Below are 13,613 nucleotides of genomic sequence, written 5' to 3'. Positions count from 1 at the left end.
CCTCTCTCTCTTTGGTTGCTGTTCCTCACCCAGCACAAGGCCTGTTGTTGCCCACTTCATTCTGGTGGAACACTGCACAGACTGGTTGCAATATTTGGATATAAAAAAAGCTGCATTGGAAAACAATTACTTGTGGAAAAAGAAGTTGTTGACTCAATGTATGAAATCCTGGTGCTTTTTCACTTTACTAGGAACCAGAAATAACCTTGATTTTCTTCTCTTTCCTTGAGTTCTTTTTTCTGTCTGAGAGACAGAAAACATGTTGTAAATACTTGAAAAAAAAAGAATCACAGAATGCAAGGGAGGAATTTACCATTTTGAAATCTCAGCATCCTGTGAACCTGTTTCAGCTGAAAGAAAACATTCTGACAGAACACAGGTATCCAGTCAAAGCCTGCTGAGCAGACTGAGGCACTTGTCAGGGAGCTGGGAGGCTGAACTAGGGATTTTTTTTGGCATTTGCACCCAAATTTCTCTGATTTTGAGCAACCTAAAAGTCAAGGGCTCTAATGGAGGATTTACTTGTATGGCTGTAGATGCAACCAAGTGAAAAATTAGAATCTTCAGTGGAAGAAATACCTGGTTTTCATGCAGCTTTTGGTTTTGTCCTGTAATGGCTCATGATGAATAAGTATTAAATTTAAATAATTATTCTGATTTCACACCTGAATCTGGCTTGGGGAAAGGGTTGTTTTTAAGCTGTTGTGGTTTTAGTACAGTGGTATTTCTTACACTGGATGTTCTTTAAATAATATTTCTGCTCCTTCCACTGAGGTCAGAACTGCTCTCAGAACATTTAGTGTCTCAATTTGTGCTTAGCAGTGATCATTGTAAATACCCCAAATGTGCTGACATGATGATGCTTTTCATTTCTCTTTCAAGAAGGTCAAACTAGGCTGTCTCAATCTCAGTGAATTGAACTTCTGGGTTTTTTTATAATGTGATTAAAGTTGACTCATTATGATTCCACTGGGCTATCTGTGCCATCCATCCCGGCCCATGTGATACATGCATTGTGCTTTGCAGTCCTAGAAGGTTTTGTGATCTTTAAACATACTTAAAAACAAGTCAGAGTAAGATGAGCCTCTTTTTTTTTTCCTCACAGCCTTAAGGGAACACTGAAAATGTCTCTTAAATTCTTCTTGAGCAACAAGAAGTTCTGGCTTACACCCAGTGTAAATAGCTTACATTTGCTGAGGATTCCAGGGAGATTTGAGGAAATCCTGTGCTGTCCAGCTTCACATATTGTCTTCTGTTCCCTAAAACTCTGCATCCCTTTGGATTTTGCAGGATGAGCAGAAGGCAGAGGATGAGTTGGCCAAGAAACGCGCGGCGTTCCTGCTGAAGCAGCAGCGCAAAGCCGAGGAGGCTCGGATCCGGAAACAGCAGCTGGAGGCTGAGGTGGAACAGAAAAGAGATGAAGCTCGGTAATGATACTTAGAAAAGAATATTTCTTTTTATCTTTAGGATGAGGAAACTGTTACACGTTGAATATTCCGGTGTGTTTGCTTTGCAGTCGCAAGGCTGAGGAGGACCGGATACGGAAAGAGGAGGAGAAGGCTCGAAGGGAACTTATCAAGCAGGAATATCTAAGGAAAAAACAGCAGCAAATCTTGGAGGAGCAAGGGCTTGGAAAGCCCAAATCAAAGCCCAAAAAACCCAGGCCGAAGTCGGTCCATCGTGAAGAGTCTTACAGTGATTCAGGGACTAAGTGCTCTTCCACACGTAAGGCTCTGGGGTTGTTTGCTCTCACTGAGTCTCCAGATGTGCTCTAACAGAACGTGCCTGACACTTTCTCTTCTGTTTTGCAGCTGATAATTTGAGCAGTGCTCAGTCTGGTTCCAGTCTGTCTTTGGCCTCAGCAGCAACAACTGAGCCTGAAAGTGTTCACTCCGGTGGCACCCCCTCGCAGAGGTACAGCCAGGCTGTTCATTCCTTGCTTCCTGTGCTAGGGAGTAGTGTTGGGCTTCAGTGCTGCCTGCTGCAGCTCACTGGCACAGAGGCACACAGTGATTGGTGAATTCATCTGTTTCATGTGGCTGCCAACCCCAGTGTTCTGTACAGACTTGCAATTTTGTTCTGTTTTCTCCCAGAGGAGTCAGAGCTTTGCTTTGATACCTTGCAGGGAGAATCAGACTGTTCTGGGGAGGATAAGGGAGAATAGCCTGTTCCAGTCAGGGCCAGCAGCTGCTGAGTTAATGTGAGATTAGAGGGACAAACCCCAAAATCTTGGCATATAATTTTTTTATTTATCTCCCTCCCAGAGTTGAATCAATGGAGTCCTTACCCATTCTGAGCAGAAATCCCAGCAGGAACACAGAGAGAGACTGGGAAAACGCTTCCACAGCTTCTTCTATTGCTTCAGTGGCAGAATACACAGGTGCCTGTTTTGTTTGTTTGTTTGTTATGAATCCCAGGTCAGGAAACCCTGTGGTGTGTTTGATGTGACTGTTACTTGTGAGGAGTTGCCAGGTGTATTTTGTTCTGTTTAATATCTCTAAAAGTCAATCATTCTGGAAAAAAACAAGGGTCTTTTTCACTATGAATGAAAATGTTAATGTTCATAGATGCAGGACAAATAATTTTTACTTGTTTATCTTCCCTAGGTCCAAAATTATTTAAGGAGCCCAGCAGCAAATCCAACAAGCCTATTATTCACAATGCTATATCTCACTGCTGTCTTGCTGGAAAAGTGAATGAACCACATAAGAATTCAATATTAGAGGTAAACATGAAAATTATTAATGCACTCACAATCAAATGTGTCTGTAATGCTAATTCTGTAATCCCACTGGTGTGTTGTATGAATTTAATTTCTTAAAAAAAGCCTGTACTGGAGGATCCTTTACTTCCCCTGGCTGTGGGCCTTGTGGAAAACACGATCCCGTATTTACAGTTCCCCTTTTAAGTTTATAAAAGGACTGAAAATCAGAGTTACTGAGAACAGCCATTCAGCTCTAAGTGCAAGCTTGAAGCTGGGCATAATGTGGGAATTTTCCTCTTTTTTTTTTTTTTAATGCAGGAACTAGAAAAATGTGATGCCAACCACTACATCATTCTGTTCCGCGACGCCGGCTGCCAGTTCCGAGCACTTTACTGCTACTACCCCGACACGGAGGAGATCTACAAGCTGACAGGAACGGGGCCAAAGAGCATCACCAAGAAGATGATTGACAAACTCTATAAGTACAGCTCGGACAGAAAACAGTTTAACGTGATTCCAGCCAAAACCATGTCGGTGAGCGTGGACGCCCTGACCATCCACAACCACTTGTGGCAGGCCAAGCGACCCGCGGTGCCAAAGAAGAGCCAGCCTCGGAAATGACAGGCCAGGATCTGCTGGGGACGAGGATCTGCTCGCTTGGGATGGCGGCCAGAGAAGACGTGTTTACCACTTTCCTCCCGTTTGGTGTGAGATGTGCAGAACCATAAACACTTTTTAAGAAGCTCCGGGACAGAAACCGTGGGTGCGAGTTCTCGAGGATGAAGGAACGTTTGCCAGTGTTTTTTTATGACCGATCAATCTGCTGTTACACCCAATGCTATAACTACTGTGGCTTTCGGCTGACGAGGGACTGTGCATGTAGCAAGATCTTTAACAAGTGGATTTCCTTTTACTTGAAGCTTTTCATCGGTACAAATTGGGAATAATTTAATTCTCTCTCCTCTCCACCTCATTCCCTCCTTTTTTTTCCTGTCCTTCTCAAGAGTTGGCGAGCTCCAAACTTCGGTAGGAGGATTGAACAGATCTCGGGTGAAGTGCTTTGGGTTTGGTTTGGTTGGTTGTTCTTTTTTTAACAGTCTTTAGGGAAATCTTCCTTTCAGACTTTTTTGGAGGAACTGTTTAATACATCCAGTTGTTGTACTGTATCTACTGCCAACGTTAAGTCCAGCTCTCAGATTTCTGGAAAAAAAAAAAGCAAAAAAAAAAAAAAAAAGCCCCAACTCGTGCTGCTCAGAACAGAGTTTACTTGCAGTATCTGTTTAGGATAAGCATTGCAAGGATTGCAAAAGCCAGTCTTTTTCTAAAAAAAATAAAATAAAATAAAATAATTGTTCACAGATGTAAAGATCTCTGGAATACAATCATGAAGAGGCATAACAGGTGCTATAGCTGGAACGTGCCTGACTGCCACTTTAGGCAATGCAGCACAGTGGTTACTGATTTCAGTTTCAGGTAGTGTCCTAAAGATTTGTTTGCTTTAATAAAGGTGGATTCTGGTAGGTATAGAACATTTCCACTCTGAGCACGCTACTCCTGTACGATGGTGCACTTAATGATCACAGATTTTAATGTTTTTATTACATCATGAAATGTAATTCTACTTTCTTTGTCCTGTCTTTATTCTGAATGAGCAGCATGCTCTACAATGAAGAGTGTGTTATGTTTTTTATTTTGGGTGATATATTAATATATATTGATTTGTTTTTCTCATTTGAAGACAATTTTTAAACAGAGACATTTGCATTTGTTTCAAAAGCCCAAATAAGTCGAATGGCTTGGATTTCTTTTCATGTTGAAATATTAAATCTTGAGTTATGACCTTAAAAGTCTTTGTGTTTCAGCAGATTAAATTTTTGTCTGTGGTAACAGGGTATATTTGCAGTTCCTTTTTTTTATTATTTTTTTTTTTCTCTCTCTCTTTTTTTTTTTTTTTTATTTTTAATCCTCCCATGTCTCATCCTTGGCCCCAGCTGGTTTCCAAGTAGGTTCCTGTAGCAATTCCCTAATTTAATCTGCTCCTCCGTGGGTCCGACACGTCCGCCCGTGGGGTCAGGGAGGTTCTGGCTTTGGTTTGCACATGTTTACTTTTATTTGAAGTGTTACTTGAATCCAGGTCTCTGGAGTGCAAAAGGCCCTGCACCATCCTCGAGATGAGCTCTGGACTCCAGCCAGTGTAATTATGAACCCCTGAGATAATGGAATTACAGAGAGTTCTGTACATAGTGGGAATTAGGGTACGGAATGGAGGGCTGGGTAGGTAGGGCAAAGTGAAGGTCTTCCAGTGTGGTCTCTCCATGGTTTTTCCCCCCTTCCAGTACTCCCTGACTAGGCTGCTGCAACTTTGTAAATGATGTTGGATAGTTTGCTGCTTGTAAATAATTAAAAGGCTTTATGGTTTCTAAAGTGCTGAGTATTAAACACCGTCATGAGTGTAACTTTTGTTACCATGCTTTCCATGCTTGTGCTTTATTTCTCACTGTTTGATATTATAAACCATATTTATTTTATGAAACACTGAAATTTAATAAAAATCATTAACTGATTTCCCTTTTTATTTCATGTGTACTTTTGTTGGTGTGACACTTCATCCCCTCAAAGAACTAATAATGCTTTAAAGATGTGCTGTTCTGTTCAGTAAAGCTTCACCTGGGAGGAGCTTTAATAACTTTATGACCAGAGCTTATTTCTCCTGACCCTGCTTGCAGTGTGCAAGAACTGGAACAAAAAAAAAAGGCTTTCAGAAAACTGGGAAGTAGTTTAGGGGTTTATTTCCCTGTAAGGATTTATTTCATCAATCTTCAGACTCTTGAATTTGGCTGCTGGTGTTTGATCTGTGTAGTCAGTGGCAGAATTTTGGTGATTTTCTAAGTGACTCAATTACCTAAAATTTAATCTTGAGTTTTAATTTACTTATCAAAAAAAACCCCCCATTAATCTGAAATAACCTTGGCAAGGAATAAAATGTATTAGTCTGAACACAGGGAGAGAGAGAGGAGCTTGTAAGAACAGGATAGAATTTGTGGGTGAATGTGCAGGGAACGTGGAGGCAAAGGCAAGCAGTGTTTTGTGGAAGGGAGAATGATGTATTTTCCTGCAGAAAGTTTTTGGATAATTCCAAATTTCCACTTTGAGGGTGTGTTCACTGCTGGGTGTCAGCTCAGGGGAAAACGTGGTTGTAGGACTGTGACTCCAGAGCTTTGTTAGTGCTGGTTTTGGGGTTGATTTTATGGAATTCTGAAGGCAGAGGATTTCTGACTGTGGCTTCAGTGACATCATACTCAGTCCCTCACTTTTAATGAGTGAAAAAACCACGTGTAGGAATAATGAGGGGATCTGTGCCCCAGTAACTCAGGGGACAATTGTGATGATTTGCTGATGTCACTGCTGAGAACACAGGATTTTGTCCTTCCAGAGCCACTGGAGAGCAGAGTGTAAAATAAAATACCCTGACAGTGAAATGGGTGGGAATTACCTGTTCCCTCCCTGGAGAAATAGAACTATCAGCTGTAGATAAATAGAATTAATTGGGTGACTTGCAGCTTAAGCTGTTTGTTGAGCTTGGTTTTCCCCAGGATCAGTTGGAGCCAGGGGTTGTTCCCTCTGGATAAAAAACCAGCTCCCAGCTGCTCACAGAGGTCCTGGTTGTGCTTCCTGGAGGAGCAGAAAGTGGGAGCTCTGCCTCTGACCTCTCTTGATTTTTATTTTTTATTAGTTTCTCCCACGTAACAAATACAAGAATGTACATCTTTAAAGTGCTTTTAAGTGCAATTTCTTTTTCTCAAGCTCTCATCCATCAGTCTGTGTGTTCCACGTGCTCTTTGTGTTTGTAGTTGACGTGTCCTTGTCTCATTTTCATCCTGCTCTGCTGGAGGAGGAGTTCAAGAATAATCTTAATTTGGAAAAGATTGCCTTATTTTTAACACCTTAATAAAGCTACACTGGGGCTGCTGGAAAGGTTGAGTGTGCAAAGAAAATAAATCTGATTTTTATCCTCAATGCACTGGGGAGTTGAGTGTAGAAATATGGAGTTTTCACTTCCTACAACCTGTTTAAAGCTGTAATTTAAAGTAAAAATAACACAAATGAGTTCTCAGGAATTAAATTTGCCTTTTCATTTGCTTTTCCCTCCAACAAACCTTCAGAACTGATCACAGGGGCAGTGTCAGAACACCCCAACCCCCCCCCAATTAAATATTTTATTTAATTTATTGTTTAAACAAGATGTGTCATCTTCCCTCGGGACTATCCTGGAATTTGGTACCTGCTGACCACACCTGGAATGCACCACTCCTTAGGGATGGGGATTGTTATTATTTTATTAACTTCATTAGCTTTATTTATTTTATTAGCTTTATTAACTGGTTTGCAGTTAATTAGGGGTGTAAATGGAATTAATTGTGAGCAGGTGAGGGGGATGCAGGGGGTGAGTCCCAGGGTATGATTTTGGGGCTCAGGATCTGCCAAATCTGCAAATTCAGCCTTTGGATGAAGCACATCACTCCAGAAAGAAGATTTTGGGGAGATTTTTATACCATTTTTTTGCTGCAGAACTGAAGAAACCTCTGAAGGATTTTGGGGGAGGGTGTTTTTCTGTGCTTCTGGTAAGTGAAAACTTTTATAGAACCTTCTCCAGGCCAGTTGGAAATGGGAATATTCCCATGGTCCACTCAGGTGTATTTTCAGATGTCTAAAATACATCATTAAAGCCAAAAAAAATGGAATTCTTGTCCTCAAGTGGAGCAGATGTTCTGTTGGTTAATTATATATACAAAACCTGAGTATTAAAAACAGGAGAAAAAAAATTATTTATTCTCACCTCTGTAATTATTTTGTTGTTACATTTATATTATGAGATATTTAAAATTTCCAGGGATGAATTTAGCTTTTTTGCAGCAGCCAAAGTTGTATCATAAGAGACTGTCCACCGTGAGAGGGCACAACATGAAGCTTATTTTTGATTAATCCACCTCTCTCACATGCTTCAGGAACTAAGAAAACGGTGAATTTAACTGGTTTTTTTTGATAAAAAACACATAAATCTCCCACAAATCATCAGGACAAACACACCAGAATTACAGGAGAAACTTTCACACCATGAAAATAAATATATTCCCCAATTAATTTGAGATCACTGCTCAGACTTCTCTTATTGTGTAGTAAGTAAAAAAAAAATATTTTTTTTCTTTTATTTTGTTTGGCAACATTGTCAATATAAAAATATATAAAAAAAGAAAATATTTCTGAGCTTTCTCTTGCAGGTGCCTTGAGGCTCGTTCTGTTTTTTGGGGGGGTGTGAAGATTTCCAGTTTCCAGTGAGAGTGTGAAAAGGTGCATTTTTTGCTCTTCTCTTCCAAATTCAACTCTCCTTGGGAAAAAGAAACCAAATTTAAAAACCTTGGATGGGGAGATTCCTGCAGGGATGGGAAGATTCCTCCAGGAATGTCCCTTCTTGGGTGGAGCTCAAATTAAGTGAAAAGATTTCTTAATTAAAATGCTGCTTTTTGGGGTGTGTTTGATTTTTTTTTTCCAGTTCATAAATGATCCCAAATCTCACAATCAGCTGTTCTTGTCCCCAGACAGAGAGTTCCTCAAGATTTGGAGAGAATAAGTGACAGAAATACAATTCAGTCCCTGAAATGATATTAAATATAATTGAATTACGTAAATCACAGCCTGGATGGCACAAAGATAAATTCCAGAAATGGAAAGACTCATTTTATGCCCTTTCCTTCCCTCTGAGTGCTCACCATGGGCACATTCCTGTTGTAAAAATTACAGGCTGAATTTATTTCCTTATCTGTGCCAAATATAAATTTACTTTCATCTTGGTCTTGAAATCCTGTCAAGAGTTTTTTGCTCCATCCCTCTGAACTCGTTCAGAAAGAACATATTTATTTTAGGAGGGGGAGAAAAAAAAAAAAACAACAAAACCTCTGGGGAAGTGTCTTAAACTGATTAAAAGGGATGATTAAAAATTCAATATACAGCATTTGTTCCTGTTCAAATGAGGCACTGGGAAGAAGGGGTTGAAGCAACCAAATCTCCCAGAATTACCTTGGCTTCATGTGGAAACCTTGGCAGAGAAAATCCCCATTTCTTCCTGCTCTTTGTCTTCCAGGGAATAACTCGAAAAACCCAAATTTACAGCAAAATAAAAAAAAAATAAAAATCCTTCCCTGATTTGCTTTCCTTTTTATTTCCCAGCCCCATCAGCACCATGATTTTTAATGTAATTTTAGTAATATTTTACTAATGTAATTTTAGTAATATTTTACTAATGTAATTTTAGTAATATTTTTCTCTTACACAAGAAGTTTCCAGTGTTAGAAGCTTAATTTTTTTCCCAGTTGGGGCAGAGTTTTAAATGAATTTTTTTTTCATTTTCCAGTGTTGTTTTCCTCTTCTTTTACTGAGTCTGTTGCTGTGGAAGGCGAAGCAAGAGGAAAAGATGCAGCAAGATGAAGAACCCACTGCTGAGAAGCTCAGAAGGCCCTTTGTACATTATATTAAATCCTGTTCTGCAGCCTGGAATGGGGTTTTATGCAGCAAGAGCTGCTGTCTGTGGTGTTAAAATTACCTGATTTGGGGTGCAATAATTGTCCTGGAAAACTGAGAGGAATTTTGTTCTCCATGTCCAGGTGTGTCCTGTTTAAAGCTGATAATTAAAAAGTCATTTAACAGGGATTTCTCCCTGCTTGCCTTGGGGAGATTCACTTCCAGCTTTCTCACTCATCTGTTAATCCCAGAATTCTCTTCCCTGGTTAAGGGGTATTGTTTGTGCCCTTCTGTGTGATTTTAAATAAATAGATTTTTGCAGTATTTGCTTAAAATGTTTAATAAAACCACTCTCTGCTTATCTGCATTTGATCTCCAGGTTAAAATCTCTGGGTAGGGGTGGAGCATGTTCTAAAAATGTTTGTGGGTTTGTTTTTTATCTGGAAATAATGGAAACTGTGGAGTCAGTGAAAAATTTCTGAGTGTTGGGAGGTAGAAGAACAACATCAGTAAAAAAAAAAAAACCCTTAGTTAAATACCCACAAAATTTAATTCATTTATTAAATCACAGAAAATCAGGATTAAATAAATGAATTAAATGATGTTTAACTGCTGCTGTACCACACTGAGCAATCTAAGATGCCCTCTGTGCATTCAGGCACGAAGAGCTTTAAAAGCTGAGGCTAAAAAAATAAAGTTTTGGTGCGTTCCAGGCTTGGAGGAGCTGATTTGAGGCTCATTTAAAGCCACGTTTTTGCCCTGGATTTTAAAACTGTTGTTTGCTCCCAAGAAAAAAAGAAAAAAAAAGAACAAAAAAATCCAACAGCAGTCTGTCCTGTTGCTGCATGCAGCTCTTTTATTTTCATTTATCTTTACAGAAATGTGAAGCATCTTCACAATAATTGTACAAAACCCTCTCCCCTTGGCTGCGTCCCGGAACAGCTCCCAAAATTCGGTCTCCGAGAGGAAAGACGGGAGTTTCACCTGCTCGTTGCTGCTAAAAAATTCCATGCAGGAGCCGACCTTGGAATACAAACATCATGTTCTAGAGAGATTAAATAAAAAGGGGTATAACAGGAAATAAATATACCTGTAATATTTAATGCAGGATATATGGATTTAGTCCATGTTGAGCGTATCGGGCGTTAGTGGACACGTAACATGCTGCTGGAAAACCCCAAAAGATCCCAGCTGTCCTCGTTTCTGCAGCTCCCCAGGGCCTGTCCTGCCTCTGCACTGGAGCACAACTATGGCCTTCCAAAAAATCAGGTTTTTTCCAAGTGGTTGGAAGCAACAACCATCCACGGAAGGTCCCTGTGCTCCTGTCCCAAACAGAAACGACTCCTGTCGCTGCTCCATTAAAAAAATAAAATACTTCTGTTTTTTACATTAGTATTGTAACTGAGGCTAAAGAACTAGGAAAAAAAAAAAAAAAAGAACCCTCGGTTCTCAGACTTGCCTTGCCCGTGGGTGAATATCTACAGGGGGTTGTTCCTCCATCCCAGGAGGAGCTGGGCTGGAATTTTACACGGTGGGAAGAACGACCCTGCGGAACGGGGAGAGCCCGCCTGGAATCCAGGGGTTTATACACTGGCCATCCTCAAAATATGGGAATATTGAGGGTGTTTTGGGAGGATCACAAACCATGGAGAGCCTTTAGTCCTTTAGGTTTGTGGTTTCCTCTGAGGTTGATTATTTCCAGGGATTAAGGGTCAGGAAGGACCTCGTGTGCCTGGTGAGGGAGGAGAGGGACCCAACACTCAATGGAGCCTCTGGAACAGGGACTGGGCCACATGGCTGACCTGGCTGCTTGGGGCTGGGGAGTGAAATTTAAAGTAATTTAAGGGTTTTTTTAAGGAATTTAAGTGCCTTGAAATGAGAGGGTTTAGCTGAGGAGCTGTTTGCTTCTCGACACCCACCAACACTGTGCTCACCCCCTCCTGCCCCCCAGCAGCCAGTCAAACAAAAATACCCACCTAAAAATCGTATATTCTGAGTAAACACCTGCAGATAATCACATCTGTTATTTTATTTGGGATTTGGGCTTCTTTTTAAACCTGTAACCCTGCTTTGTTCCACTGTCCCTTGAAAAAGTGGGGTTTGGAAAATGCTCTGTCTCAAATGTAGGCAATTCAATATATAAATGCTCCACGAGGCATTTTTGGGGTGATCTGAGCATCTTGAGGCTTTACATTAACACAGAGCCAGCGTGTGTTTTAGTACTTCAACCCCTCCCACTTTTTACCTTACAACTTTTTTTTCCATTTGAAGTGACAGATTTGGCACGTGAAGTTAGGAGCAGAAATAAATNTAAATATACCTGTAATATTTAATGCAGGATATATGGATTTAGTCCATGTTGAGCGTATCGGGCGTTAGTGGACACGTAACATGCTGCTGGAAAACCCCAAAAGATCCCAGCTGTCCTCGTTTCTGCAGCTCCCCAGGGCCTGTCCTGCCTCTGCACTGGAGCACAACTATGGCCTTCCAAAAAATCAGGTTTTTTCCAAGTGGTTGGAAGCAACAACCATCCACGGAAGGTCCCTGTGCTCCTGTCCCAAACAGAAACGACTCCTGTCGCTGCTCCATTAAAAAAATAAAATACTTCTGTTTTTTACATTAGTATTGTAACTGAGGCTAAAGAACTAGGAAAAAAAAAATGAACCCTCGGTTCTCAGACTTGCCTTGCCCGTGGGTGAATATCTACAGGGGGTTGTTCCTCCATCCCAGGAGGAGCTGGGCTGGAATTTTACACCGTAGGAAGAACGACCCTGCGGAACGGGGAGAGCCCGCCTGGAATCCAGGGGTTTATACACTGGCCATCCTCAAAATATGGGAATATTGAGGGTGTTTTGGGAGGATCACAAACCATGGAGAGCCTTTAGTCCTTTAGGTTTGTGGTTTCCTCTGAGGTTGATTATTTCCAGGGATTAAGGGTCAGGAAGGACCTCGTGTGCCTGGTGAGGGAGGAGAGGGACCCAACACTCCGATGGAGCCTCTGGAACAGGGACTGGGCCACACGGCTGACCTGGCTGCTTGGGGCTGAGGAGTGAAATTTAAAGTAATTTAAGGTTTTTTTAAGGAATTTAAGTGCCTTGAAATGAGAGGGTTTAGCTGAGGAGTTCTGTTTGCTTCTCCACACCCACCAACACTGTGCTCACCCTGTCCCGCCCCAGAGCAGCCAGTCAAACAAAAATACCCACCTAAAAATCGTATATTCTGAGTAAACACCTGCAGATAATCACATCTGTTATTTTATTTGGGATTTGGGCTTCTTTTTAAACCTGTAACCCTGCTTTGTTCCACTGTCCCTTGAAAAAGTGGGGTTTGGAAAATGCTCTGTCTCAAATGTAGGCAATTCAATATATAAATGCTCAACGAGGCATTTTTGGGGTGATCTGAGCATCTTGAGGCTTTACATTAACACAGAGCCAGCGTGTGTTTTAGTACTTCAACCCCTCCCACTTTTAACCTTACAACTTTTTTTTCCATTTGAAGTGACAGATTTGGCACGTGAAGTTAGGAGCAGAAATAAATAAAACAGGAATCCGCCCTAACCAAATAGATACAAAATTAATAATTGAAAAAAAAGGGCAAAAAATAGGCAATAAAACAACCCCCCAAAAAAAACATTAGAGACAGTTCTGTTTCTGCCCAGAGCTCAGTGGAGTGGGAACATTGGACTCTGCTTTTCCCTGTGGTGCCTCTCCAAGCCCGGGATGTGCCATCACCCAGGGCCTCCTGACCAGCACTTCAGGAAAAAACAACAATAAATAATAAAAATACGGACCCCAAAACCCCCATCCAGGCACAGCAGGTCTCTCTCAACACCTTCTCAAGGTCCTACCTTGGCACAGGTCCTACTCTGGGCATCCCCAATTCTCCCGAAGCGCCACAGGCAGGACGGGCAGCACATCCCTGTGGGCTGAGGCTGCCCCAGGGCATCTCCCCCCAACTGTTAAAAACTGTCATTTTAAGCAGGTTTTGGTTTCTTTTGTGGTTTTTTTTCCTGTAAACATTTAGTTGGGGTGTCCTGGGGAGCAAACAGTGGATGTTAATGGCAACAAACCGTTCAGTTGGATGCTGATGGGATTTCACGGCCATGTTGTGCTTTCCAGGCTTCTTGTTAAAAACAAACAAACAAAAAAAAACCCACTTGGAGTTTGAAGATATGAACACAAAAGTATATAAAGTTAACCCTGCCTCGGTCAGTTGCTTGGCAGGCAAATAAACCCTTTCCACATGTGCAAAAATAGATGGAAAACACATCTGGTGCCTCCGCTGCCACCAGGTCCCCACGGGTGGGTGATGCTGGATGTTCATGCACCTCTGCTGCAGGCAAAGCCACRGGGATGGGGGGATAAAGTCAAACAGGGATGGCTGGAGCTGCTGG

At 41.4% G+C, this 13,613-nt stretch overlaps 1 protein-coding gene and 1 long non-coding RNA gene across 3 annotated transcripts in view; one reads left to right on the top strand and one right to left on the bottom strand.

Moving 5' to 3' along the window:
• CAMSAP1 (calmodulin regulated spectrin associated protein 1) overlaps positions 1-5,267 on the top strand; it is a 34,843-nt gene extending 29,576 nt beyond the window's left edge. For both annotated transcript variants that reach the window (XM_029960480.1, XM_029960481.1), the window contains 6 exons: positions 1,291-1,427; positions 1,517-1,725; positions 1,812-1,914; positions 2,265-2,380; positions 2,607-2,725; positions 3,023-5,267. In XM_029960480.1, coding sequence (XP_029816340.1) covers positions 1,291-1,427; positions 1,517-1,725; positions 1,812-1,914; positions 2,265-2,380; positions 2,607-2,725; positions 3,023-3,325 — 987 coding nt within the window. In that variant the 3' untranslated portion in view covers positions 3,326-5,267. The remainder of the gene's footprint in view (positions 1-1,290; positions 1,428-1,516; positions 1,726-1,811; positions 1,915-2,264; positions 2,381-2,606; positions 2,726-3,022) is intronic.
• A 4,782-nt stretch (positions 5,268-10,049) lies between these two features.
• On the bottom strand, positions 10,050-12,407 carry LOC115307559. The gene is made up of 2 exons (XR_003915871.1): positions 11,541-12,407; positions 10,050-10,310 (listed from the first exon to the last, which is right to left on the bottom strand). It is a non-coding gene; the product is annotated as an uncharacterized LOC115307559 (long non-coding RNA).
• Between the last annotated feature and the right edge of the window lie 1,206 nt (positions 12,408-13,613).

Source organism: Manacus vitellinus, unplaced genomic scaffold (assembly GCF_001715985.3).
Source record: "Manacus vitellinus isolate BGI_N305 unplaced genomic scaffold, ASM171598v3 scaffold_27_pilon, whole genome shotgun sequence".
In the NCBI taxonomy this organism is placed as follows: domain Eukaryota; kingdom Metazoa; phylum Chordata; class Aves; order Passeriformes; family Pipridae; genus Manacus; species Manacus vitellinus.
Note: the sequence above shows the minus strand (reverse complement) of the source record. Positions and strands in the feature narration are given on the sequence as shown.